Source organism: Laccaria bicolor, genomic scaffold (assembly GCF_000143565.1).
Source record: "Laccaria bicolor S238N-H82 LACBIscaffold_2 genomic scaffold, whole genome shotgun sequence".
NCBI classification, from domain to species: domain Eukaryota; kingdom Fungi; phylum Basidiomycota; class Agaricomycetes; order Agaricales; family Hydnangiaceae; genus Laccaria; species Laccaria bicolor.
This window is the reverse complement of record NW_001889873.1, coordinates 936,727-963,709: the sequence shown is the minus strand read 5'-3', so window position 1 is coordinate 963,709 and position 26,983 is coordinate 936,727. Positions and strand designations below refer to the sequence as shown.

General features: G+C 48.0%; 8 protein-coding genes across 8 annotated transcripts; 4 read left to right on the top strand and 4 right to left on the bottom strand.

Moving 5' to 3' along the window:
• Window positions 1-1,571: 1,571 nt before the first annotated feature.
• On the top strand, window positions 1,572-2,147 carry LACBIDRAFT_305280 (uncharacterized protein; the record flags this gene model as incomplete). Its single annotated transcript, XM_001875089.1, has 3 exons — window positions 1,572-1,870; window positions 1,921-1,970; window positions 2,026-2,147. The coding sequence occupies 3 exons, from the start codon at window positions 1,572-1,574 to the stop codon at window positions 2,145-2,147; spliced, it is 471 nt and encodes a 156-aa protein (XP_001875124.1).
• A 332-nt stretch (window positions 2,148-2,479) lies between these two features.
• On the top strand, window positions 2,480-5,650 carry LACBIDRAFT_305279 (uncharacterized protein; the record flags this gene model as incomplete). Its single annotated transcript, XM_001875088.1, has 5 exons — window positions 2,480-2,632; window positions 2,692-3,167; window positions 3,225-4,281; window positions 4,336-4,616; window positions 4,675-5,650. 5 exons carry the CDS (start codon window positions 2,480-2,482, stop codon window positions 5,648-5,650), a joined length of 2,943 nt encoding a protein of 980 aa, XP_001875123.1.
• Window positions 5,651-6,134: 484 nt separating this feature from the next.
• Window positions 6,135-7,883, bottom strand: LACBIDRAFT_229738 (uncharacterized protein; the record flags this gene model as incomplete). The annotated part of the gene is made up of 8 exons (XM_001874503.1): window positions 6,135-6,402; window positions 6,459-6,670; window positions 6,728-6,757; window positions 6,808-7,036; window positions 7,090-7,331; window positions 7,387-7,470; window positions 7,525-7,696; window positions 7,753-7,883. Coding segments are annotated over 8 exons (1,368 nt in total), but the record flags the coding sequence as incomplete, so codon positions are not given.
• A 2,639-nt stretch (window positions 7,884-10,522) lies between these two features.
• On the bottom strand, window positions 10,523-13,238 carry LACBIDRAFT_166037 (uncharacterized protein; the record flags this gene model as incomplete). The annotated part of the gene is made up of 8 exons (XM_001874502.1): window positions 10,523-10,606; window positions 10,657-11,210; window positions 11,270-11,350; window positions 11,404-12,045; window positions 12,190-12,375; window positions 12,572-12,900; window positions 12,958-13,145; window positions 13,206-13,238. Coding segments are annotated over 8 exons (2,097 nt in total), but the record flags the coding sequence as incomplete, so codon positions are not given.
• A 423-nt stretch (window positions 13,239-13,661) lies between these two features.
• On the top strand, window positions 13,662-17,407 carry LACBIDRAFT_305275 (receptor-activated Ca2+-permeable cation channel; the record flags this gene model as incomplete). The annotated part of the gene is made up of 24 exons (XM_001875087.1): window positions 13,662-13,702; window positions 13,755-13,806; window positions 13,859-13,867; window positions 13,925-13,934; window positions 13,985-14,007; window positions 14,058-14,479; window positions 14,533-14,581; window positions 14,631-14,695; window positions 14,747-14,788; window positions 14,841-14,986; window positions 15,037-15,056; window positions 15,113-15,134; window positions 15,181-15,234; window positions 15,284-15,347; window positions 15,400-15,525; window positions 15,603-15,790; window positions 15,840-15,914; window positions 15,969-15,979; window positions 16,034-16,081; window positions 16,151-16,321; window positions 16,371-16,390; window positions 16,446-16,588; window positions 16,643-16,686; window positions 16,742-17,407. The coding sequence occupies 24 exons, from the start codon at window positions 13,662-13,664 to the stop codon at window positions 17,405-17,407; spliced, it is 2,511 nt and encodes an 836-aa protein (XP_001875122.1).
• Window positions 17,408-17,505: 98 nt separating this feature from the next.
• On the bottom strand, window positions 17,506-22,134 carry LACBIDRAFT_305274 (linoleate diol synthase; the record flags this gene model as incomplete). Its single annotated transcript, XM_001874501.1, has 28 exons — window positions 17,506-17,608; window positions 17,663-17,742; window positions 17,792-17,899; window positions 17,954-18,042; window positions 18,099-18,128; window positions 18,187-18,297; window positions 18,348-18,516; window positions 18,570-18,690; window positions 18,745-18,830; window positions 18,891-19,110; window positions 19,161-19,578; window positions 19,631-19,780; window positions 19,837-19,852; window positions 19,908-19,987; window positions 20,042-20,085; window positions 20,139-20,201; window positions 20,253-20,434; window positions 20,486-20,548; window positions 20,599-20,835; window positions 20,888-21,169; window positions 21,220-21,238; window positions 21,292-21,377; window positions 21,429-21,535; window positions 21,595-21,676; window positions 21,733-21,789; window positions 21,847-21,888; window positions 21,944-22,036; window positions 22,084-22,134. 28 exons carry the CDS (start codon window positions 22,132-22,134, stop codon window positions 17,506-17,508), a joined length of 3,189 nt encoding a protein of 1,062 aa, XP_001874536.1.
• A 912-nt stretch (window positions 22,135-23,046) lies between these two features.
• LACBIDRAFT_182062 (DNA replication licensing factor MCM7) lies at window positions 23,047-25,630 on the top strand. The gene is made up of 8 exons (XM_001875086.1): window positions 23,047-23,112; window positions 23,163-23,374; window positions 23,426-23,747; window positions 23,799-24,369; window positions 24,423-24,813; window positions 24,864-25,207; window positions 25,271-25,395; window positions 25,451-25,630. The coding sequence occupies exons 1-8, from the start codon at window positions 23,080-23,082 to the stop codon at window positions 25,514-25,516; spliced, it is 2,064 nt and encodes a 687-aa protein (XP_001875121.1). The 5' UTR covers window positions 23,047-23,079; the 3' UTR covers window positions 25,517-25,630.
• Window positions 25,631-25,804: 174 nt separating this feature from the next.
• LACBIDRAFT_305272 (coatomer complex protein) lies at window positions 25,805-26,923 on the bottom strand (the record flags this gene model as incomplete). Its single annotated transcript, XM_001874500.1, has 4 exons — window positions 25,805-25,925; window positions 26,000-26,383; window positions 26,440-26,824; window positions 26,878-26,923. The coding sequence occupies 4 exons, from the start codon at window positions 26,921-26,923 to the stop codon at window positions 25,805-25,807; spliced, it is 936 nt and encodes a 311-aa protein (XP_001874535.1).
• Between the last annotated feature and the right edge of the window lie 60 nt (window positions 26,924-26,983).

The window sequence follows — 26,983 nt, the reverse complement described above, 5'->3', positions numbered from 1 at the left end:
GCTGCTGCCATGCGTGATCATGAAGGGGCAACAGTAATCCAGGGCTATGAATTGAGAGGTCCAGCGAAGGGAGCTTGGAGGCCAGAAACGAACTAAAGGCAACAATCAGCTGGTATCGCTTATCATGGTTCATGCATGGGCATGTCAAGAAACGCGTGGAGAGACCTTGAATATGCGTACATACCTCGCTTGCTCTATTAATAAAATATGCTTCCAGAGCTCGGATTTTCTCTTACAAGAGGCAAGTAGTGGTGGTGATGGGTCAAGTTTAATCTCCTCAAACGAAGAGAGACTTTCAGTTAGGCGTCAAAGAGACGCCTAAGCAGGGTCGTCCGCGAGGCAAACCCAATGACAGATGTGGCAGAAAAGAAGTCGTACAAGAGCGGGGGTGAGACCTGTCTTGATGGACTGCCCCGACGAGCTAGTACCATTTGAGAACGCCACGAAGTTGGCGCTGCTTGGCCTGTACCAAGGAAGGAGTACAGCTGACCTTGAAGAGGGCATTCAACCCTGCGATCCCATCTGGCAACTGTTTCCCGACTCGTCATCCAAATCATATACATATTCTCTGGTAACCCAACTTGCCTACAACGCGTCCGTATAGCCTTATACTACAGTCTAGGTATGTATTCCGCTCTCTCATCACGTTCATATCAAGCTTGAACATGAAATCATGACGCAAGGACGCGGCAACATGCATCAGATAACCCCACAGATCCGAAGCACCTGGTCCGGATTTGATATAGTTTCTTGATGAAGGTAACGACCTGTAACGACAGTTAACGCCACCGAGCTGAGTGACGTCGGGAATGGGGTGGCACTTTGAACGTCTCTTAAAGACCCCGACTTGTTTTGTGGATGTCTTGTCTTTCGCCATGGTGTACGCATCGAGGATGATGGATTAGGAAGCCTCACGAACGATTGCTTAAATCGTATTGGTAGACTCGTGTAGTAATTCTTCAATAACAGGTCTTTCAGGGAGGGATTCCAAAAAAGGAATGCATGGCCCCGCCAGCTGGACATCGGGAGAACTGACAAGAGTAGAACCCGGAAAGGACCTGAGGACGTTATGAATGGTAGAAAGTATATGACATTCAGTATGAAAACGACTTGCACGTTTGTCCTCTGATCCGTTGGTGACTCAAAGAGTGAGATCTAGTGAGACCTCAATTCTATTGAGAAACAACGAAGCAATGATAAGAAACATGAGGACAGGGAAGTCCAAGGGAAGTCACAAACACAGGAGATAGTTCATCTTATCCCGTACTTTGACAGAACGGGGACGGTGTGAACTTCGGTAAAATTGGTGGAGTATACAGTCAGACATGATGTCATTGCGAAACAACCCTTGAGAATAATGAAATGAAGTCAGTTTACAAAGCTAGTAAGCATTTGGTAGACATCAAGTAGACATTCAACAAACCGTAGATCGTGTGACAACCATGCCTGAGTATCACGTGATGGGAATTCAAGCAAGCGCAAATAATCGTAGTCATCTCATAACTTTATCCGCGCTCCACGACAACGTCGAGATCAAGCCTGCTCGCTGTTGATCTCTCCACTGATTAGCTATGAGTACCCGTGCAAGAACAAGGGCAGCAGCTTCAGCCTCCGCAGCGGCGTCCGTAGCGAAGCCTGGATCCTCTACGTCAACACAGAAACAATCGAAACCCGTCAGCCAATTCCGGAAGTCGGTCAAGGGCACCAAGGCAGCGGAGCAAATAGAGAAGGAAAATGTGAATGGAAAGTCCGTGCAGAGTGTGGCGAAGAAAGGCAGGAGTAAGGCGACTATGCTGAAACCTGTTCATTGTATGTGTTCTATGGGTGATGATGGATCGCCTATGATCCTTTGTGCAGAGTGTAAAATTTGGTGCGTTTAACTGTCATCCCTACGAGCTTGAACTTACTGATTGGCATTAGGTATCATTTTACGTGCGTAGATATCTCCGAGCCAGAGGCGGAGGAGATTGGTATGTTCGGCTCTCCTCTCTTCTATTGCGCATCACTGATCCATATTTTTGTTAGGTATCTACATATGTCCTTCTTGCACAGAAACATCGGGTCGCCGTACAACATGTGAGTCTAATTACATTCCTTTCTTGACAGTAGTTGGGCAAAAATTCATCTTTTGTGTAACTTTCGCCTAACTCTGTCGTCAACCTTCGTATTACTGGCGTACTTCGGGCTTGTTGTCGTTGTTCCGGGGCTGTCCTGCGCCCACATGCGTTCTGCCCAAATACGACTGAGCGCTCTATGAGTTGTCCACTCTCATGTCAAAATGACAACCCTGAATGATAGTTCAGTAACAATATAGAATTGGCGAAAGTTACACAAGGAAGCGCCTGGTTTTTTTGTTTATCTCTTTCTTTCACCTCGACAACGAGTTTGTCAGAAACAACATACTAATGGTGCTTTCTTTCGGTTTACAGTTGAATGGGAGGGACCAGACGCGGTCGAGGAATGTGTCTACGACGGTGCGATGGTGTTGCAAAGGAGGAAGACGGCCAGAGCGCGGATGCAACGCCCAGATATTAAATTTGAGCCGGAAGAGTCGGAGGAGGAGGAGGGTAGCGAGGACGAGTACGTTGCCGAGGATTCGCAAACAACTGGAAGGTTTGGGCACGCGAACAAGGTATGTCGTGATGTCTCCTCTCCACAATCCTTGACTAATTTATTTGCTCCCTTCTAAAGCGTCGAAAACATCAGGATTCGCACTCGGACTCGGACGTGGCCGCGTCTGACAATGAAGGAACTACTAAACGCCATAGCATTTCCAATGTGCCCCTTTCCCCTGGCCCTACTCCCCAGGTCCAGAGGAAGAGGAAGACAACTAATGCGTCTGATGTGACCCCAGCTTCGAAGAGGAAGAAGGCAGCTGAGGTGGAGGCAGTTGATGATCCAATCAGGAAATATTGCCTTGGAAAGCTGGAGGAACTTTTCCGTGATATTTTCCTCCGCTATCCTCATGTACACGTTAAGATTGAAGAAGGTGGCCAAGGGCAAAAGAGCGTCATCATTCCGAAACCGTTAGAAGAACTGAGCGACGAAGACAAAGATGCTTTGATTGAGGAGTCGAAACAGTTTGCAGAAGGGCTTGAGCGATGTGTTTTTGAGATCTACTCTGAACCAGATAGGAATGGAAATTCTCAAGCTGGAGGAAACTACAAGTATGCTGATTCTCCTGAGCTTTTGTGTAATGATTCACTCATCTCCTTATCTAACAGGGATCGTTTCAGGATGCTGCAGTTTAATCTTAGCAAACCTGACCGTGTCATTATTCACCAACGCATTACTTCTGCCAATATTTCTCCCAAAGAGATTTCTCTGATGTCCTCCACTGACCTAGCGGACGAGGAAACAAAGCAATCCATCAAGATTGCGGAAAAGGAAGCCTTGGCGTATTCTATCCTGCAAAAAGCAACAGCGCCTCGCGCAAAGATCACTCACAAAGGGTTACAGGATATCGAGGATATCAACGGACAGACGACAACGACGCGTGAACTTGACCGTCAGGTAGAGCGTGATCTGGAAGGGGAGGAACGGAGGGAGCGAGAACGTACGGCGCGTTTGAAGGTGCAGCGGCAGCGTACTGACTCTGTCTCCGTTCCGCCTGAGTCTCCTACCGTATCGCAGACTCCGTCCGAGTCCTGGGGTGCGCCTCCTCCCATACCACCGCATGCCGTCTCTACCAATGCCGGTGAGATGGCGTCGCCGATCTCGAGACCACCCGTGAACCCGTTGTTCATTCACACAGCGTCGGAACTTGCTCTGCCTGCTCCAGAGCCAGAGCTGAACTTGGCGGATTTGATAAATATTGACGATGAGCCAACTGAACAAGAGTCTCTTCTTCCTTCATCTTCATCATCGTTGCCTTCAATGGTTGTCGACGAACCGATGTCCACGGAACCTGTTGCGTTGGAGCCTCCATCCCCATCCTTGCCTCTCCCTACCGGCATCTCCCCGTTCGCAGCCAGAGCTGAAAAGTCAAGAGCGATGTCTTTTGACCTAAATGCGCTTTGGAATGCGCCGAAGAGCGAGGATGCGTCGAAGACGGCGACGCCACGCTCTCCACCTCTTACTACAACACCTCCCCTTTCCATAACAAACGGTGATCAGAAGGACATTCCGATGGAGCTGGAATCCGAGGCGGACGATGAAGCCAAAGATCAGGACTTTGATATGTTCTTGGAGGACAGAGAAGTTGAAAAGATTGAACCCGTAAACGCCGCAGATGTTCTCCAGGCGGCCTTTGACGCTCTCCCCCATGTTTGGACAGGACAGGTATGTTGAATGATTGTCTTCTCCCATCGGTTGCTAACGCGGACATTCTTTCAGATTTCAATGCCTCTCGACTCAACAATACCTCAAGAAACAGCTATCATTGCTCGTCAGGTAGGAGGCAAACCCCTGGCCGCCAATTCTCCTCTTTGGAAGACCCTCTTTCCTTCATCAAACCTCAGAATAGATGGTCGCGTTCCCGTCGAGGGTTCTGCAAAATATCTACTGCAAATGAGGATGAACGCTGCAAAGGAGTTGTTCAGCGTTGCATTCACACCTAGCTCGGATGCAAGTGAAACTGGTTTCAAAGCATTGAGTGACTTTTTGACAGCGAAGAGGTATTTGTCTCCATACGTCATTCAACAGTCAATTACTGACTACTTTATTATCTTACAGCCGCCATGGTTTGATCTTTCCTTGGGGTAGTAGACCAAAAGAGCATCATCCTGGACGAGAACTATACATTATCCCATTGCCCGCCACCCAGCCGCTGCCTGATTACATCGAACTTTTGGATAACCTCAAACTTCCTCCGGTGCGAAAGGCGGATTACCTGGTAGGAATCTGGATTCTCAACAAGGGCAAGCTTGCTCCTCCTCCGCCATCCCCTCCCCCTCCTCCTGTCACCGTTCCTGCATTGCCAGCGCATCTGAGCATACCATCCTTCAACGCTGCAATTGTTCCGCCTGCTACTGCCAGTACACCCCCAATCCCCCATCCTCCACCCATTCTATCAAACCTGCCACCAATAGCGCCTGCTGCTCTTGCTGCCGAAGTCGCTTCTCTCACTCCAGAGCAAATCCAAAATGTTCTAAAGGCACTTGCCAGCGCCACTCCTCTTCTACCCACAGCACCACCAGCTCAAGTTCCACAGCAGTTTCGGCCGCCGCCACAAAACCCTCCTCCACCACCGGTACAACATGCAAGGCTGCAGATGCCTCCCTCCCACGCACAACCACAACTACCACCTCCACAGGTTCCACAGCGTTACCCCCCACCACCACCCACGACGCAACATCAGCAACCAACTTGGCCTCCTCCACCGGCTCCTTACCCCAGCAACTATCCACCTATGCAGCAGCCAAACATGCCACCTTATCGAGGTCCTCCGCAACCGCCACCACCTTCTGTTTATGATCGTCCAGATTATGGACGCGATCCACGTGCTGATGTTGTATATGAGCGCGAACGTGGAGGGGGTGATCGTGGTGACCGTCCTCAACACGACCGCGGAGGCAGCCGTGGTTGGCGTGGTGGAGGCCGTGGCAGAGGAAAAGGGTGGGAGAGCCCTCCGAGACCTATCGATTCTGGGTGGCCTCGTCGAGGGAGAGGAGGTGGTCCTGCCTCGAACAGCCCACCACGTCGATGGTAGCTCTTGTACTCCCCTTTTGGCTCGAGTTTCTATTTTTATTTTAGTCTTTATGGCTTGACAAGTAAAATATACATTAAGTATTGTAAACAGATGATCCTTAGGCTTTCAAACGGCGTAAGTGACGCTTCCAAAGGACCAGCGCGCCTGCGACCCTCCGTGCCAGCTCTGTACGGTACATAAATCTTACTTAGTGCAGTTTCCAGTTACAGAATCCATGTCACCCAAGAATATTTTGAGGGCCCATGGCCACGAATGACCTGATTTTTGCGAATGCGAGAACTCAAAAGCAAATTGCCTTGCCTCCAAAAGCTACCAAGGTCTTCGAACCCCGTCACAATGATCCAAAATCCAGAAAATGCCATTAGTGTAACAAGTATGCGTAACGAGGACATGAAGCTTGCTCTTGAGAAACAGTAAAAAATAAGATTCAGCCAGATGCTTGAGGACCTCCAGTAAAACGTTTGAATGTAAAACTATCGAATGGTTAACACTGAAACGGAGTTTTGAAAGCGAGATACGCATACCCAAAAAATGCCAGATCCTTCTCTGCTCCAATCCCTTCTACCTTTTCCAACTGATCTGGTAGATTACCGAGATCGTCAGTCGGGAAGTACGACGTATCGGTGATCGACTGCAAGTGTGGCACGAAGGGGGGCTCGATATGGCGCAAGGAGTTCCAGTCAGCACCATAGAAGAAGGGATGAGCTTTGATTTGGTTGACTGTAAGTCGTGAATCCGCCCAAGTCATCATGCTAAGATATGTTCGAATGAGGGGAGATTCATTCGAGAAAGGTCAATGAAAACGTACCTGCGAATAAGGTTCTCTCCCTCTCGGGAAATGTAGACCTCTTCAGGAAAGTATAGATAGTTGGGCCAATCAATGATCTTCTTGTAGGTGTCGCCTGGATTGTCAGAGCAGAAGGGAGCGTACCCGACTAAACATTCAAAGAAGATGGCACCCAAAGACCACCAGTCACATTCTTTGCCGTATCCTTTCATCATGAACACTTCAGGGGCAATCTTATGGTGGAAAAGGTTAGTGGGTGTGCACGTATAGAATAATAGTAGCTTGCGCACGTAGTCTGGTGTCCCGACAGTTGAGAACGCCTATCAAGGCGATGAGTTACTCATCTGCAACCAAAAGGTCATGCACATACGAGGTTTCTACGATTGGCTTTCCAGGTCGCAATTTGTTCCCTGCTCATTGTGAGGTTGATGGCGTTGACTTGGACACTATTCCGTGCGGTGTCCCTCGTCTTTTCTTGCTCCAGGTATCGCTTATAGTATTCTCCATCTGATACCTTGTGTAACCCGGTCGACAAACCGAAATCAGACAACTTCAGATGTCCATTCTTATCAATAAGAACATTGTCCGGTTTAATGTCCCTTGAAAGTAGCGCGTAAGTGATTGTGACGACAAGAGCTTTCAAAAGACAAACCTATGGATGTAACCGAGATTGTGGACAGCTTCAATGGCGAGAATACACTCTGCCATATAAAATCGGGTAACATCTTCCGAGAACACATCGTACTTCATCAACATGGTCATCAAATCGCCACCAGGGAGAAACTCCATGATAAGATAGAGGTACAAGGGATCTTGAAATGAGTAAAATAGTTGCACAACCCAAGGTGATGTTGATTCGGCGAGCACGTCGCGTTCCGCTCGAACGTGGGCCAGCTGGACATTCAACATCAGCAAGATAACTTCAGGAATAGAAATGAAGCGACGGCACTTGATCCCGTTTCAACATCTCCGCTTTCTGAAGACTCTTCATCGCGTAAACCTTTCCTGTATCGACTTTCTGAACTAAGCGCACCTAAAAAGTAGATTCACTTGTCAGCTTTGTAGTCAAACAGGGGAGCCCGCTCACCTCTCCAAAGGCGCCTTTTCCTATGACCTTGACCGTTCGGAAATCAGACAACTTGATTTTAGTTCTGCGAAGCCGTAGATGTTGGGATTCAGTCTTGCTATACTTCCGAATCTCTCGTTCCTTCGCGTCTTGTGTGTGCAGCTGAGTCAACCTGGTCTCCACCTCGATCCGCCTTCACCGAGCCATTCATCAGCCCAGAGAAGACCTGCAGGTCAAGGCGTGCCGCACCTAGCATTGCGTTCGATCGCCGAGTCGACAGCGACCTTATAGTACGATTCAAGCTTGAGCTTCGCGGCTGTTGATCGGGCTACGGCGTCTGACGTGAAGTCTGCAGTTGATCGTTCAAAGTAAACATCTGGATTGGGATGGGCATTAGGATTACAAAATCGAATGTTGAGAAAGCGCACAATCGTCTGGCCGAGGTTTGCTGGAACTCTGTTCTGGAGTAAGGCGTTGGTGGTGGTTGGGGGGGATAACAGCACTAGACGGACCCGATTGTTGCTGGTACATTGTCAATACTTACAGCGCAAGGGGAAGAACAGGCGGTTGGCGTGCGGTTGGGAATATTTAAATACAGAATGTCCCTATCTTCGCAATGGTTGCCTTGGCACCCTGAGCAGCTGGAGGAAAACACCCACCATTTCGATCGTACCTTTTATTTTCACTCAGTGGTTCGGATTTCAAGCTCGAGGAGGATGTCCTTGTTATCGATTAAAGAATAACCATTATCCCCCCATGACATGAGTAAGTATTCAATGGGTGGATTGTTTGTTCATTGCTACATACAGTAAGGAAATGAGCCAAGCAAACGGCGTCTAAAACTTGAAGTCACTTCGCTCTTGATTCAATAATGTCTGAACTGACATACGACATTCTGATCGACGACGGTAACTATCTTGGCTCAGAACGTGCCAGGTTAGAGAACAAAGTCATACTCGATGAACTTGAGCGCAAGAGGAAGGCGAAAACAATCGCCGTACCGACCGACGATAACCGTGTCAAGGCTCGACTACGAGAGATCGGAGAGCCTATAACACTTTTTGGAGAACGAGTGCGTAAAATGTCATCTCTCATTTTCTCCACTGAGGCTCCCTTTAGGCAGCAGACCGCAGAGACCGTCTAATTTATGTCCTGTCCCAAATCAATGCCGCACGAGGTGACGATGCCATGCATGTAGATGGGGAGTCTTCGGAAGAGAGTGAAGAGGAGGTCCGTTCCTTCGCCCGAATCTGCTCGGACAATACTCAAAACAATTTGCAGGAAGAGGAGTTTTACTCCCCTGGATCTCTGGAGCTGCTGGATGCACGTAGAGCAATAGCGGAGTATTCTCTCCCCAGGTTGGATTTACGCTTCCGATAAGCAAGCCAGCTAAGGTGCTTACTACGCTCCTTTTGCTTTCTTTACTTGGCAGAGCTCAACAGCGTGTCGCCCAACAGCGAATAGACAGTAAAATGGACTTGGGACGGATTGTTGATATTCGGAAGAAAGTCTTCTCAGAGGTGAAGGTAAGTTTATTGTTTCCTTTACTCTGTGGAGGGATGTTTTTGACACCGCGAGTAGAAATTTGCGAACCTCGGATCACAAATTGGTGATGAACGACCCATATCTCAAGTGCGTTTTGCACCCAACAACAAAATCATGGCGGCTGGTAGCTGGTCAGGGACGGTAAAATTATGGAATGTCCCTTCCTGCACCCCGATTCGCGCTTTGAGAGGCGAGTCTAACCTTCTGACATCTTTCCATACCGTCTCATCAAACTATTAGGACACAGTGATCGTGTTGGGGGAGTAGCGTGGCATCCAAATGCGACGTTATCACAGGGCTCAGATCTTATCAATCTGGTAAGCGGTGGGGGCGAAGGCAGTGTGAACCTCTGGTCGCTAGAAAGGTAAGTTTGCGGTTCTTCTCATTGCACAACGTATTCAATTCGTAACTAGTGAATCGCCGCTTTCAGTAATGAAAGGTCACCAGGACCGTGTTTGTCGCGTTGCGTTTCACCCTTCAGGAAACTATGTCGCGAGTGCCAGCTTTGATACAACTTGGCGACTCTGGGATGTAAACACTGCCAAAGAGCTGCTTTTGCAAGAGGGTCATTCAAAAGAAGTTTATGCTGTTGAATTTCAGAACGATGGTGCCCTGGTCGCTTCAGGGTAGGTGTCTATTCTCGTGGGATAGGCCGAGAAGTTAATGGTTTTTTTGGTTTACAGGGGCCTTGATGCTATTGGGCGTATATGGGACGTGAGAACGGGACGGACTGCCATGGTGCTTGATGGTCATGTTCAGGCGATTTTTGCTCTTGCATTTTCACCAAATGGGTTCGGGTGCTTCATCCAAAGTTTTATACTGTCTAAATCGACCTTTTTTCTTTTTTAGATACCAAGTTGCGACAGGCTCAGGCGACGACACTATCCGAATTTGGGATATGCGGGCTATCAAATCTTTATATACTATCCCAGCTCACACCTCAAATGTCTCCGATGTTCGATTCTTTCACGCCAATGACTTATATTTCAAGCCTCTAGTTCCTAAAGACGCTGTCATGGATGGTGTTGATAATGTCGATGGAGAAGAGGAAGCCAAAAGGGATACCACTGAGCAAGAGCTCACTTCTGCTCAGGAAGAGTGGAAGTATCGTTCTGGACTCTTCTTCGCAAGCTCAGGTTACGACGGCTTGGTCAAACTTTGGAGCGCCGATGATTGGCTTCTTCTCCGGACATTGTCGACGGATGCTGGTAAGGTAATGTCGGTGGACATTTCCAGTGATGGTAACCTGCTTGCTTCTGGCACATATAATCGTAATTTCCAGCTCTTTGCACCGGAGGATGCGTAGATAGTCATGGTTCAAATTTAATCAATAATAAAACACCCGTGCCACTGAAAAAGAAAAAAAAGTCCCCAGATATAAACGATCCAAGCAACCTCTTCGAAGGTTCATATGATGCCATCTCGAACCTAGTTGGAATGTCGGCTCAGAATATGTTTGATTTTCAAACGTACGCACCTTCTGCATAAACCCAGAAACGCGACCTATGTCAACGATCTGGGCCTCACTCTCTACTGCAACTACTAAATTTTCAAGCATCTGCACAGTGGGATAAGCTCAGGTTGGAGGCGAGCATGACTTAAACCTACCTCCTCAACTTTGTCAATCGGGATGCCAGTACAAAGTGCGACAATCTTCTTGCATTGGTATTCCTTCTCAGCACTTGCCCCTTGAAGACCCTTTAATCTTGCTTTGACAAGGTCCTCTATTCGTGTGTGCCAAAGCTTGAGTCTTCTCAGCTTTATTAGGCTTGCTACTGTGTCCGTAGTGGGCAACGCTGGTTCAGAATCGACGGCGAAGGAGACGTCGACAGAACCGCCAATGCCAACCATGGTGGAATTAGCACCACGCCACCCAAAGGCGGGGCCAGCTGATTCACGTGCGTCGTTACCATTGAGATCCGTTCGGCCGGTCCAATCGAACTGGTCTTCTTCTGCAAGGGCCTTTTCGACATTTCGTACTCTCTGGTTTATCTGGTCAAGTTCCCCACAACGAGCTTGCCATGCCTGTATCTGTTTGCGTTTCTCAGAGAGTTCTCGAGTGGCAGCTCGTAGGTGAGCCTGGGTGACGTCCAACGCATCTTGTTTAGATTTGATCTCTCCCTGGAATTCAGTACTTAGAGCCTGAATCATCGCAGTCATGTCTAAACAGCCAGAACATAATCAGAAGCACCAAGGACCACTGATGGAAACACGATCTAACCAGCTATAACGTCTTTGCTCTTTTGGACAGGTTCAGGTGGTCCAGAGCGCAAATTTGACAGAATATCTTCTGGTCGTAGGCCTCCGCTCAATTCCTGGTCACTAACCCATGAGCCACAAATATCAGACAACTACTCAAACAAACCTCAGTTTCGACACCAAAGTCACCAGGGCGGAGGCCCAATTTATTAGGCAGAACCCGATTGGCGCCGACATCCAGCAAGGTTCGCACTAAACTTCGGTTTCCCACTCGAGCGGCAATGTTGAGCGCAGTATCTCCGTGTTCATCCTGAAGATCCACCAGTGTCCGGAAATCTCCACCCTGATGTTGGGCGACCCAATAAAAGATTTGATCAAGATAATAGCGTGCAGCAACTGCGCGACCTTTGACACCTGCAAGCGAAACAATGTGATGAATTACTGACTTGCGTGAGGTATCGAGAGTGCGGATTGAAGCATGGAGAGCAATCACAAGGGTGTGGAAAGTTTGCTGATCGGCGCTATGTGTCGCAAGGCAAGCACGGACGAGGGGGGTCTCGCCGAGGTGATTGCCTCTGTGGATATCAGCGCCATTGACTATCAAAGCATCGACAATCTGTTGGCGACCAAGACTGGCAGCCAAATGAAGGGCGCTGTGTCCTTGATCGTCGAGAATTACGTCCACTTCGAGAGGCGGGGGAGAAGGCTGTTTATGGATGGGTTCCGTAGATATTTCGCGAATAAGGTCCAAAACAGGCATTGGATCATCGCGTTGGCAGATTGCAGCTATTATGGCAGCTCGCCTTCCATCTTTGAGCGGCAGACTCGGATCCATGATTCTGGAAACAGCCGGCTTTGATGCCAAACGCGCCTTATGAATGTCAAGCTCCGGAGAACCAACAGGTGGTATCCTAGGGGCGCCATTTTTGACTGACATAGAACTTGATGGACGAGACGTTCCTTGATAACTGAAAGGTTGACCTTGATTCCGTGGTTGCCACGAAGACTGTTGAGAAACTTCATGTGGAGGGCGTTCTGTTCGAGCTCGCTTGGCAGGCGAAGGGTTATCTTCGCCAGTCGGTTGGGGACCAGTTGACGGCGGACGTGAACTATCAAGTGGTGTACGATCTACAGTAAAGAATGAGTTAGCCTTTCAAACCTTGGCAATCAACTATCTCACCATGTAGTGGAGCCGTCAGCGCGTCTACGTCAGCCTCGGAGCGATTCCGCTTTAATGAGGAGTTGGGGGGAGGTGTTTGGGATGCTTGAGGGAAGGGTGACTGGGCATACGCGCCACTGGGGTAGGGACCAGGGGAATGGAAACCTGAAGGGCGGCCCGGCGCATGGATCGACGTTGATGGAGTAAATAAACCTTGTGCCCTTCCCTGGTTTAGCAGACGAAGTGCGGAACCCGGCATGATGGGCGGCGGAGCCAAGGTGGACGGTAGTGCAGCTGGTACGTAATTTCCACTCGTTCCGATGCTAGAAAAAGACGATGAAGCGGACAGAGGGCGGGGGGAAGCTGTCCCTGTGGGTTGTATAATAGGCATCGTGCCGAGCGAGTTTGTACTTGGCGTGAAATCGAATAAAGGCGACAGTAAGGGTGCTACACCATATTGCAATGCAATATCACGACCCCGGTCAAGTGGTATCCTGCCAACAAAGAAGCGTCAAAAACCCGTCTTATATTATTCTAAGGTTGGTTCGTACCATGTTCCTTGGTATTTTCCATACCCGCCCTGCACAATTTCGTGTTTCCCAGGCAGTATCTCCTTCTCCAGTATCTTCGTACGACGCCCCTTGTCGACTCCGGCGACTTTAAGAATTTGAGTCGCATTGACGTATGAATCGTTTCTTCTGCGCATGACTGCGATTCCTCGTACCATGCATTCGTAGACCTGTGAAATGACGCGACAATGTCAAGAATGACAAGGGCGGTAGATGTCCTCCTTTCGTACCTGAACCGAGGAGTAGACCGCATTATATATTTTCACAGGGGGTTGGTTGCTGCCTGGTGCTCTGGGTCCCGACTGCATTTTGAGAGACGCGGCGAGGAAGCTCAAGAGTCGCGATTCCGACACGGTGGGTCAGGTGCGCATATCACAACGCGACAACACGCGCGTCTGTCGGAGCTCGTGAGGTTTAAACTCCGAGGCCATTCTGTCTACCTCGTTTTCATCCTCGTTTCTTGTGGGACGGAAAAGGTACTAACGGTCGTAACGTTGGTGTAATGTGCACATTCGATCTTCAAGCAAAATCCACGCAACGCGATTTCCGCCAGTGTCTTTGTCCCAATACTTTTGCGATCGGAGCTAGAAATGTTGAAAACAAACTGGTGACATACTGACTTTGACGTCGCGTTGTTGATCCTGAAGAATGCTCCTTTTCTTCCACCAACGTTGTTCAAATTGATTATGTCGGAATCTCAATGCGAACTGCAGCCTTTGTTGCGCCCGTGAGTAGGCTATCACTCTCATGCTCTGAACTCATCCAAATGCATAAATCAGGGAAGATGTTGAGGCAACACCGGTCTACCCTATAATACACATGATAAAACAGGTTTCGTTTTCAAATAATATCTGAGTTCAGTTGGTCTGATTTCGGAATATAGGATGTTATGGTGAGCTAGATAATGAATAAAAGGTTCAATCTGTAACTCCACTTTGTCTGTGAATAGCATTTTATAGGTGTGTCTCGTTTGCTTGATTTGAAAACACATCTGACTTGACAAATATAGATACCCCATTATCATACGATGCTGTGAGTACTATCGCATATAATAACTCAGATCCTGACCTATACTTTTCCAGTTGTTAGCTCCAGACCTCACTTACACCCTTGTTCGCCCACTGGTTGAAAAGTATTCAGCGATGCAGCAAGACGGAAATATGTCGATTGTCTTCTGTTGCCTGCTGAATCGCGTCCACTTTGTACGGGATGAAAACGTTGCCACAGCTACCCTATCTCGCTCAAGGGCTCATCTATGTGAAATTCTGGCGATTCGCACCTTCAGGGAGCTTGCAAATAGCATGCTTCAACTCACTGTGGCGCTTACCGCTTGCTGGCATGTATACTCCGGCGCAGATCCTGCCATCATAGCTCAGGCCCGCGAGGAACGGGACGATGACTTGGAGGACAGAGTGGGAAACGCGATCGAGCTTGCCATTCTCGGTAAAGCTAAGAGATTTATAAAAAGCTCCTCTTGTCAAAAGGTTATCAATGGAATTTGGACGTGAGGCTTTATGTTTCATCTTATGATTTGTGTGGCTAAGTCTGCGTGTTAAGCGGGAAATGTGTATATCAACCAGAAAGCAGCCATTCGATTCTTTCCGATGTTTGTCTTATTATGCTTCCTTACGTTCCTCTTACTTATTACACGCTAGACATACAAACGAACGCCGGTTCACTTTTACGACCCCCACAAGGCTCCACTTCTCGATCACTACAGGTAAGAAGTCTGGGTTATCATTCGATCACCAACTGTACCCACCTCTCATAGACTGAAAGTCCCTGCCATTCGCTCGGTTCTTGAATATTTTAAGTAGGTATTGGCGAAGCTGGTAATCGCCTCATTAGGCTAATTGTCAGATCAGTTTCCTTATTCTTTTTGTTTTATTCATCATCGCTATCGAGACAAGCGAAGTGAACAAGATCAACATATACGAAAACTTGTTCATGATTTATGCGCTGGGCTTTACGTTGGAAAAGATTGCGGCGATGCAAGAACACGGAATTAAAGGTTCAATATCTCCCATTCCGTTGTGCCAGTCGACTCATTTTGGACGTTAGTTTACTTTAAGGGAACATGGGTATGAAATTTTCAGTCCCCACTGCAGTCGCATTTGATGTCGTTCTTCTGCAATAGAATGGCTTTGATTTGGCGTTCGGTCAGTTTTCAATATCCTCGCACCTCCCGTTTCTGACGTGCATCAGTGACAACATATTGTATATACGCTTCTCTCCGAATTTATGGTGTATATCATCACAGTTCGTCAGTCTTCAAAGGTCATACTCTTATGACTGAAAACTGCTGTAGAAGCGTGGGCTCGCAAACTGGGCGTTGATTTTCTTGCTCTTATTGCGTGCTTGATGTTTCCTCGGTCGGTTTCTCAGCCACCTCATTTGACCTATCTGACTATCAATGTCCATTAGCTTAGCTTTCGTTACGTTTAAAGACAATCTCATGGTTCTTTCTCTCCGGGCAATGATGATGCAGTTTTTGTTCTTAATGTTGATCGCTGCGTTTTGTTTCTGCGGGTTTTTATATGCCCTTTGGATGTAGGCCATTTGTGATCTATCCGCGTTGTCTGTTTTGGCTGATTCCACTCTGATGTCTTAGCTTGAGCCGGAACCAGGCAGGGTGAGAATTCTTTCCGTAAACTTGAGGCTCGTTTTGAAAGTCCCCTCCCTCGCGTAGCTATGGAGCTGGGTCAGTCTTTCCAATGTTGTAGCTGGCAACCACATAAACAGATTAACAGGACGATTGCCTGGTGGATGCTTGACCTGTGGTTTGGTCTGGATGCGAGTGGCTTCGATAGATCAAGTCGGTCGCTCGATTGTTGACATCCTGCCGCCGCTGACCATTCATTAAGCTGAATTCCACCCCATTTTCGGACCAGTCTTGATGGTGACTTATGCCTGCCTGAGTAATACCCTCCTGTTAACAGGTTTGTGTCAACCTTTTCAGCCGTAACTGCCTGTGACTCATGTCTATCCACCAGTTCTTGTATCTGTATGCAGGCATCTACCTTCGGATTCTTGTTGACCTCTGATGATGAGTCGGTAGATTCTGTCCAACACCTTCGCAACAATCAACGAAGACGCAGCCGCAGAGGTGCTGACTAAACCTCGTATGCGGTTCTTTGATTATTCTAACACTATAATCAGGCTATGTTTCGAAAAGCTGTATCGACGATCGAGGGGTATGATTTTGCAAAGTTATAGGGACCATACTCAACGTATCTTTAGAGTGAAGGCGGACTCACTTTTCTCATATCTGCCACCTGTCAACCTCATCGCGCTATGCATCATGCTGCCCGCGAGCTATCTCCTTTCCCCTCGGTGGTTCCATAAGGTATCTTGCTGTTTACATTATACGTTGAAGTGTTGCTAATGGTCGTAAGGTGAACGTCTTCATGATCAGGTATGCTTTTTGTCCCTTCTTTTGAAAGCTAACTTAAAGTATGCACCGTACGCAGGCTAACGAGCTTTCCAGTATTGTTGTCGATTTCGTTATACGAGCGACAAGCGAAGATGGCTGGGACAACAGGCTTCTATGAAACTGTTTCCCATGTTGCAGAAAAGGTCTTCGATACCCTGCCTCGCTCTTTGAAGCGAATGAGTGAGTAAACGTGTAATCAATCGTAATAACTCCGTCTGAGCTGGATTTCTCCAGCGATTTTTGAAGGTCTGGCAGGTTCAGAGGCTGACATTGATGCAGTGAGTTTTGACGATCGAGAAAACAGCCTTTGTGTTTGATAATATATCTCATCAGATCTTCGAAATCGAAGAAGACTTTGAGAGTGCTCTTGACACCGGAGAGGGTGCCGACGACGTCTACCAACAGACCCAGAGCAAGCGGCGATTTTCAGGGGTATCAATTTCTCCGCCCGCTCCACCACCGCAGCCCCAATCTTCCTCTCCTCCACGTGCTATTCCTCGACTTCGACTGAATTCGGTCGTGAATCGCGGCGTTGACGCTACTGCATTTAGCCCTCTTGCTCAAGTGTTTCAGCCGCTGGTGGTCGATGAAGATCCATTCAAAGCCACGGCGAACAATGCGGCAAACGCGTCTGGATCACTTTTCCCGCTTGGCATCAGTTACGGGCCTGCAAGTCGCCGCCGGTTAACCTCGATACAATCGATGCATCGCGGAGCACATGAACCATTGCAAACTCAGTTACAATTGAATACCGGAAAAAAGTTTCCCCTTATTGGGAGAGGCTCTCCAAAAGATCGTGAAGGGCCCTTCAAGCGGGATATATCCTTGGAGCGTATGCCGGAGACTGTCACGGAAGTGAAGGAACAAGAAGGTGCATCCGGGACTAACAATCCAGGGGAGGCGCAATGGTTGGAACGGTTGACACAAATTGAGCAACGGCAAGCGCGGATTGAAGATTTACTTTCACAGATAGCAAAAAACGTTGGAAACAGTAAATAGTCATAACAAGTGGTATATTCGTGAGAGTTATGATAGATCAAATATTGGTGGTACATGTGGGCGAGCAACGGAACCTCGAGCCTGCTGAGTCAAAATGGTCACTTTGAATATTGGATGGCCATCGACGTGGGCCATTCATAAGCAATTTGACTGTGGTTGAGGTATCCGTAACGACATTCAGGTCGGGTGTGCACCTTAAACCTGCAGAGGACAAGTGTGAGTGCAAGAGACACTAATAGCAGGAAGACCACGAACCGTTTCAGCACTCCCGATTGACCAGGGGCTCGCGAAACGTTGTTGAGGTCGAAGACAGCGCGTAACACCTCACCCATTACCTTGGGGTTGTGATTAGCTTTGTGAACTTTTCCGAGGAATACTCCCTACCTTGACAGTCAAATGTTCCCCAAGATACTCAAACACACCCTCGGCGAAAAGAGCCTCTTTCGTCGAACGAGAGATGTCCACGGCTACAGGGTGGGGGAACACCTTCTCCTATTTGTAGGGAGATACATTAGATATATAGAAACTCGGGAGCAAAAAACATACGTTTAGGTTAGCCGTGCCAATGTCCACAAAAATGCGGTCATTCTTGTTCACGGTTTGCCCAGCGATGGTTTGATCCTTGGTTGAGATGCCTGATTGAAATGAGTTAAATAGCTATTTTGTGCGTAAAAACTTTAGCATAACATACGGTAGACACCTTCGAAGGGTGGGTCAATTCCTTAGAAACAAAGTTAACATCCAACGAACGGGCGTGAAAATTTAGTGTGTTAACTCACGAAGAGCTTCGTACACGTAACCTTTCAAAGAAGAATCTGGGTTCTTGGCGAGGGCAGTAATCTGTGCTTGCTTGTCCGACCCAAGGTACAAATTGACCATGTTTGTCAAACCTGCATGACTCTTCAGTAACAGTTCAACATCGCCGGGGGTGTTTTCATACTGAGGGACAGCTCAACACTTGCTCCGACCATTAGGGCGAGGACAGTGTTGGCAAGCTGGTCATGGGATTGCCCTAGTTCGTGAAGTCGCTTCATCAAGACGGAGTGGTCGGACTTCTTGGGTTTAGAGAATAGGGACGAGACGGTCTCAACGATGCCAGCAATTGAAAGCTTCAAAAAACAATGAGCCACTGATAACACCAAAAGTAAAATTGGCAAGATACCCTGTTACCAGCACCCCCGTCTAAGCCACCCTTGATGAGGCGCAACAACTTCTTGACATGGGACTTGATACTTTCTTGTAAGACCATAACCTTCGCAAGTTCTACATCGAGGAAGACAAATCTAGATGAGGGTTCAGAGCCATTCTAGCAAACCTACAGATGCCACTGTGCTTACGCATAAATTTCGCCAAGAACATCGAAGAGTTCGCTAGGTGTGTAAGGTCCATGGGGGTGGCTCTTGGTTTTCAGTTCTATGCCCGCCTACAGATGATGGTCTAGTTAAAAAAATGTGGGTGACCTGATTTTTATGTCAAGGCTCACAAGATCGGTGGCGACCCATAGGACGGGAACAACTCTGAGGACGTGTTTCACAAGATCGACACCAGCAACCTTCCCGCCAACGAGGGTGAATGAGTTGTCGACGATAAGCTTCTTTGTTGTCTCGTAAAAGTATTTGCCAATGTCGTCCACCAACTCCGGTGAGCCACTCAAGGCAGTGGTGACCGCTTCTTGTTCCTTACCGCCCTCCGCAGGGAAAAATCTGGTTTCACGATGAGCAATTTGCCAACATGATGAAAGATCTATCCATACCCTTTACCCTTAATTACCCTGGCAACCCTCGCAGCGTATGGTTTAGAAGTACTTTCTTTGTCCTTCAAAAGTTTCACCACCTCGGTATGATCGCTGACAATTTTGAGCGGGGTTCGCGTTTGCGGCCTCGACAGATCATATTTGTCGAGCAGGTTCAACTTCGTCAAGTTAGTTTTCATTGATTCGGGTGTCATCAAGGGGAAGAACGTGTAGACACTATTCTCAGTGTAGTCATTTGGCAGAGTGCGGAGGAAAAGCCTGCCGAGTGTGCTTCCAAATCCAAAAGCGTTGGGATCTCTTTGACAATCAGCGAATCCCCAGGCAGTAAGATTGAAAGGCGTAAAGTCGTGAGTGAAGTACCTGTCGCCACGAGTGAGGGCGATAGCGTCACTGAGGATGGCACGACTGATAGTGTAACCTTAAAGTTTATGAGCAAATCGGAGGCAAAAGTGGAAAGAAGGGAAACTTACCAGGGCACAGACCAGCACCTTCAACCAAAGGCTTGGCCTCCTCTGCCTGTAAACCGACGTAGAGCTCGAGGAAGTTGATGTCTCCGTAGAGCTTTTCAGCACTGTCTGCAATCTCGGGGTCCGAGTTCCATTCAAGGAATGTGGCATAGGCTGTGAGGCAGAAACATTCAATTAACTCCAAGTCAACAAACGCGTTGCATGCTTACGCTTAAGGCCCAGGTACTATGAGACGATTATTAGATGAATTGTAATGAGGCAAAGGCGAGGCAGCACTGACCTTTCTGAAATCATTCAGAGAACACACGCCCCATCGCCTGTTTTGCTCAATACCCATAACTTCATTCAAACGCATGGCAGCTGTCAACATAGAGTGAGCCTAAGCGCTTGATAGAAATGAGTTGGAAACCGCACCAGGCGTTCCGCGGGCTCGGAATGCACCTGCAGAGTGTTCAGTACTAGGTAGGGATGAGCATAAAGGTATCAAGTGTGAAGGTAGAAGGAAACTCACGCGTTTTTTAGAACATCAGCGAGATCAGAGTCCTTGAACCTTCCATTTTCTTGTCGCTGCAAGCTAAGGAATATAATCAGTGAAATGGGATGCAACACAGACAGATAAGATCACCCTCCGAAAGTCCAGTGAGTGACATCAGGTTGGACCTGCTCCAACCTCTTTGCTGCATTCCTGAAATCTTCCGGTGTGATCTGGTCGATTGGCTTGCCTCCGAATATCTGGGAAAAAGCCTTGTGGACCCATGCCTCGTCTTCTAAGCTAGTGGTCGCGTGCCAGCGATACAAGCAGTTGAACTATTTTCAAAAGTCAAAATGACACTGGAGTAGGAGACGCTCAAGAATTACCTCAACACTGCATACGTTACCTTTACCCCGCTCGAAAAGCGAATGATCGTCTTTTCTGATTTCCTGAAGGAAGAGTTAGTCAAAGGAAAGGCTGAGTCAAAGATGATACCAACTCCAAAGGGACTCAAACTCCAGTTATTGCCGTCCCTTACAAGTCCCAAGATGCAGGAGAAATAATCAGAGAAGACGACTGAACCAAACCAGCCACAATTGATGAGCCGACCAGTCTGGAAAAGCTCTTCTTCCTGCGCCAGAAGCTGGGCTTTTTGAGCAGGATCATCGGGCGAAAGTTGATCAGGATCAACGTAAGTTCCTCGTTCGTTGATTTCCAGAAGACGTTCCACAATGTACTAAGAAGCGGATTGAGGTGGATGGGAGTACGTAAGGAGTAAACGGGCTTACGTTGTGATTGCGACTGAAGAGTACCAAGAGGACGCAAACTTGAGGAGGGAGCAAGAGCAGTCGGTCCTCCGCGAAAACATCAGGATGAAGACGACCACGGCCATCGCGCACCCGGATTCGATTCTGGTCTTCAACATTATTCCCGTAAAGAGGAGCGAGGTCAACATAGGAAGAGGTTTCATTGATATTGATGTCACGATGGGAAGTCCGAAAAACGCTGTGAATGACGAGTGCAGCGAACGAGAACATGAGGGAGGAAAGTCCGCCGGGGTGCTTGACAAACTAAAAAGGAGGTTAAGTGTAAAACTATGGGAAAGAAACTGCAGGCGTACTCCTTCACGCTTCAGAAGCCTAGTTAAGTCTGAATTAGAACGAAAACATCAAGATGCAAATACGACACGAACGTATCGAACACGAGACCAGGGTCCGGCAATTGATTCTTAGGCAAAGGGTTGGATTGCTGCACCGACCGAGAGTAAGGTGTCCCAGCCTTGAAAAACGAAGATGAGAAGTGCTCAACCATCAAGTATGATGCTCATACCTTGCCCATATCAGGAACGTCAATGTTGTTGTAGGATCCGTCTGCAGTTCGCCAGGCATATTTATTGCTGATGCTGGTCGCAGCTGGGTGCGTAAGGTCATTGTACACTGTTTTACACGAAAACTACGTAAGAAAATGCTTCTAATAAGAAGATAGAATGACTGACAAAGTTCAATGATCCCATTTTTCAGTTTGCGTGAGAGATCACCCTCCTCCAACCGAGAGACGAACGTGAGGGCGTGCTCAAGCTAAGAGAGTGGCGTCATTGGATAGTGCGTCGTCGCTAACTGCCAAGGATACGGACCAGCAATTTCCTGTCATCAATCGCATCCTTATGCCTTATAAGATCGAGAATTGCGGCCTTTGAATGGTAAATGGTGATTAGATGGGTACGAAAACTGCTGGGGGTCATAGTCACCAGAGAAGACGTCTCTAGGCTGAAGGGCACCCCTCTCTTGATCTAGAGAAAAGTTCAGGCCTCGACGAAGTATCCCCATGCAGTCGTAACACTATACCTGCTCGCGGAAGTCTTTCAAGATTTTGGGATCGCCCGAGGCACCGTTGGTGGGAGAGGTCTCTGTCGCTGTACCATTCGCGACACCAGTTGTCTACAGTTGGCGTTAGGATATGAAGGCTTTTGCAAATGGTCACTTACTGATGCACTAGGGCGACGGCCCAGGAAAGACGAAAGCCTGTTCACGGACATGATAGAGTAGAGAGGGAGTCAACAACGACAAGGGATGGTGCAGAACTCTTTTATAGGACGGTAATCATAGAAGGAACCGAAGAAGACATGTTTGATGGAGGGTGACACTGTTTGACAGAGAGAATGCTGGATTCGAGAAAGGGTGGATAAACGGCGGCTATACTTTTGAGAGACTAATTACCTTTGCTGGCGGTACGCGTGCCGTAATTTACTCAGGAAGATACCATATCAGCTCATATCAGAGGCACGAGACCATTAGGTGCCTTTTTAATATAGGGCTGCCGAAGGGGTTCCCAAGGGTTCCACCAATCATCTATCAAACGATGAGCAAGACACCTGTTCACACACAATGCTATCTCACAGAGGAGGGGGTAAACATTCGTTTCCTTCTATTCTCACCTATAGCCGTAGTCAGATGAAGTATGTAGTCGCCAACTTGTGTAAAGTGTTATGTGAAGCGGCAGTCAAGATATTTATACATACAGTAGATGGAGCGGAGCTTCCTTTGAGTACAAGTGTGCTTGGGACTGTCATCAACGTGCTATGTGATTGAAGGGAAGTTGCCAGGAAGTTGCCTTGGTGGGATGTTGTCAAATTTCAAACACCGACATTCACGCCTCTCACCATCATGTCGCTGCCCATCATAACTCTCAACATAAATTACGAAGACGAGAAGGGTGGGTTTGGCCTCTCTTTTGTGGTTTTGACATTCATTTTATCCTTAGACAGGATAAAGGATTTCTTGTCCAAATTCAAAAGTCAAGAAACCGACCTCGCGAAGGACTTTGCAAACATCGACATCGACGATGATGAACGTGTTGCAGCTCCAGACACAACATCCCTAAAGTATATGAACCAGTTGGTACGCGTTCCCGTCACACTTTGACGCGTCGATAGCGCGTCTAATCAGTCCTAAAGCAAAGAATCGCAAACCGCGACCAGCAAATGATTATGATTGACTTGGAAGATATTCATGCAGTACGTTGCTACCCCCTTTGCATTTGCATCACATAACGCGCCTTTGTTAGCACGACGCAGAACTCGTCACCCGTATCCGCAATAATGCACGTCGATATGTTGGCCTTTTCAGCGAGGTCGTAGACAAGCTGATGCCCCAACCGACCAAGGACATCAGTGAACACGACGAAGTCATCGACGTCATTCTACATCAACGGCGCGAACGTAACGAGCAGACCGAGGGTATCCAGGATGGTTTCCCAGATCATCTTCTCCGACGATAGTGCGTCTTTATTCCATCGTTTCGCTTGTCACGTCTTGAGATATCGGACAGCAATCTTTACTTCAAACCTCTCAAAAGCGACGTTGCCATCGCTGTTCGTGACGTCAAGGGCTCTTATCTTGGCCACCTAATCACTGTTCGCGGGATTGTAACTCGAGTTTCGGAAGTCAAGCCACTCCTGCAAGTCAACGCCTATACTTGTGATGTCTGTGGCTCTGAAACTTTCCAAGATATCTCAAACAAATCTTTCATGCCGATTTCTGATTGCCAAAATGAGAGTGAATGTAAGACAAATGGGATCCATAACTCTTTACACATGCAAACTCGGGCCTGTCGCTTCAGCCCCTTTCAAGAAGTGAAGATTCAGGAGATGGTACGTGTCACGAGAATCAAATCTTTTCGACTGCGATTAATAGTCTTGTAGGCCGACCAAGTGCCCGTTGGACACATCCCTCGATCAATGACTGTTCACGTAAATGGGACCCTTACTCGGACGATGAATCCCGGCGACGTCGTCCACCTTGGCGGAGTCTTCCTCCCCACCCCTTACACTGGCTTCCAGGCGATTCGCGCGGGCCTTCTCACCGACACTTATCTCGAAGCGCACTACATTCATCAACTGAAGAAGCAATACAGCGAAATGGAAATAACGCCCGAAATTTTACGTGCTACTAACGAACTTAGAAATGACCCGGCTTTGTACATCACTCTGGCCCAAAGTATAGCTCCAGAAATTTACGGCCACGAAGACGTGAAGAAGGCTTTATTACTCTTACTTGTCGGCGGGGTGACCAAGGTTACTGGGGATGGCATGAAGATTAGAGGCGACATCAACATGTGCTTGATGGGTGATCCAGGGGTCGCGAAATCGCAACTGCTGAAATATATATCCAAAATCGCTCCTCGAGGTGTTTATACCACCGGAAAGGGATCGTCAGGAGTCGGTCTTACCGCTGCCGTTATGCGGGATCCCGTCACGGACGAGATGGTGCTAGGTACGTGAATCTATTTCAATCATTCCAACAATCTAATATCTTTTGAACCTCAGAGGGTGGAGCATTGGTCCTTGCCGATAACGGAATTTGCTGCATTGATGAATTCGACAAGATGGAGGAAGCAGACAGGACCTCAATTCACGAAGTAATGGAGCAACAAACAATCTCTATCTCAAAAGCAGGCATATCAACAACACTCAACGCAAGGACATCAATACTTGCCGCCGCCAATCCTCTTTATGGACGGTACAATCCCAAAGTCTCCCCGGTTGAGAACATCAATCTTCCCGCGGCGCTGCTGTCAAGATTTGACCTCCTTTTCCTCATTCTTGACAAACCTTCACGGGATGACGACGAACGTCTTGCGCAACACGTTACCTACGTGCACATGCATAACCGACATCCTGCGCTTGATAATGACGTCGTTGACCCAAACGTCATGAGGTACGCGTTTCTTCTCTCGATAGTGTATGTATCGTTGACTGGTACACCAGACACTATATCGCTCTTGCGAGGCAAAAACGCCCTACCGTCCCACCTCACGTTTCAGCTTACGTCGTTGACTCATATGTTCGACTCCGCAAGCAATCTAAAGACGAAGAACAACAAGCTAAATCTCACACTTATACCTCTGCACGAACGTTGCTCGGCGTTCTGCGCCTAGCGCAAGCCCTAGCCCGTCTCCGCTTGGCTGACACCGTTGAACGTCCTGACGTAGACGAGGCGCTGCGTCTTATGGAATGCAGCAAAGCAAGTCTACAAGACGACAACGAGAAGGATTATGAACCCGATAAATCTGCCGTCAGTCAAATATTCCGCTTGATCAAAGGGATGGTTGGTTCCGGTGGGAAGCCTAGTAAAAGGACTCGTCAAAAACGATTCGGGAGGGGCCCTGGGAGAGAACGGGACATGGACGTGGATTCCGACGCGGAAGACGACGACCAAGAATTGTCCATGGTTGATATCCGTGCTCGTGTGATTGGTGCTGGATTCACGGAAGTGCAGCTTATGGACACCATTTCACAGGTATTTACCTGGTTTATTTTTATTTTGGCAGTGTCGCTGAAACTTGATCACGCAGTACGAAGATATCGATATTTGGGCTCGCGTTGCTGGTGGATCAAAATTACGCTTTGCGAATGCTTGAAGATACTGACTCCATTGCTCTCGTTGTATTTATCCTTCATCGATACCTGTACTTTACCCTTGTATACCTGCATGTCACAACTATTCGAATAGAAGAATGTTTTTTTGCGCGCAATCCGCCTAGAGCAATGTAAGGTCCCTAATTTTGATAAGATGTTGGGGGAACTTCGAAACCATAAGGACACAGCACCCATCTACACTGTTGAGGATTGCCTAACAGGTAGACGCCTGTGGAATATAATGCAAACCTCATTATCCACAATAATAATAATACATGCCACAAAAATCACTACGCAGAAGCCGTTGCCAAGGGTGGGACAGTGAACTTGGCTGCAAACTCATCGAATGCAGCGGCCTTTTTGTTCACGTTTTCAACCAGCGGGTGTGTGGGATGCTCTGCTGCGAATCGGCTGTTGCGAGAAGAAGATAAATGGGTGAATTTGTTAGAACACAAAGCGACTCATAATTCGTGAAAGATACGCACGTCCAGAGCTCCTCAGCCTCCGACGGCTTTGTAGCACCCAATCCAGCAGCAACCACATATGCAGCCTCTGCCTCCGGGTTCCCCTTTTGCTGCTGTAAAGACTCCTCTAGATCTGATCTCGCTTCCGGAATTTCGTTTCGGAAGATGCGTGTAACGCCGCGTGCAGTCAAGAGGTGAGGGGACGACAGCGACGGATTGCCCAATTGTTCGGTGTAGAAGGAGCTGGTATTTGAATAACCATCTTTTCCGGTGACAAGACCAATGGTGGATTCGATGAGTTGCAAGAGAAGGTCATCCTCAGCCCACCGCTTCGAACGGTCAAATTGTTTCTTCGCAAGGTCAGGTCGATTGATTGAGAGATAAATTTGAACGATTAACGCGACTCTGGAAAACAAACATTGAGCTGTTCGACAAAAAGTGGGATGAAGATAAGTACATACGCTTCTAGATCTTCAGTGTCGGTTCCAAGGGTCTCTAAAGCTTCCTCGATTTCGCCGGCTTGCGCAAATGCTGTACCCGCCAGCACTCTGACAACTGCCTTCTCTCTCTCACTCCCTTCCGATTCATCTCCTTCTATCTCAACAGACAAATCTCTCAACTCCTCTAAAGCCGCCTCCTTCTCCACGGCATCGGCAGCAGCCACGTATCGCGCGAGCGAGGCAGCGGATTTAAGCGAAACATCCTCAGTGTCTTCTGGTATCAGTTGAAGCGCTGATTTCGCGTCGTGAAGAGCGATATATGCACGAGCTTTGTAGAGGAGTGTAGACGCATAATCGGGCGATGAAGAATCTGGCAAGGTGAGCTGGGTAAGTGTCTTGTAAGCGCCTTTCAAAAAGAGTGTGTCAGAATGTGTTTCAAGCGGTGAGTAGCGCGATTACCGAGCACGAATTGCTGCTTGACATGATACAACTCGGAGGAGTCCATCGTCGGCGTGTTCGATGAGAGTGCTAGTGACTGCTCTTGTCTTGCTTATGCAAGCCTCTG

Excerpts from the sequence above, each read along its gene's own strand:
- LACBIDRAFT_182062 (XM_001875086.1), top strand. The coding sequence starts at position 23,080 with ATGATTATGATTGACTTGGAAGATATTCATGCA. Across the intron at positions 23,375-23,425 it reads GATCATCTTCTCCGACGATA|CAATCTTTACTTCAAACCTC; the intron begins GTGCGTCTTTAT and ends GATATCGGACAG. Across the intron at positions 25,208-25,270 it reads CTTGATCAAAGGGATGGTTG|AACGGGACATGGACGTGGAT; the intron begins GTTCCGGTGGGA and ends GCCCTGGGAGAG.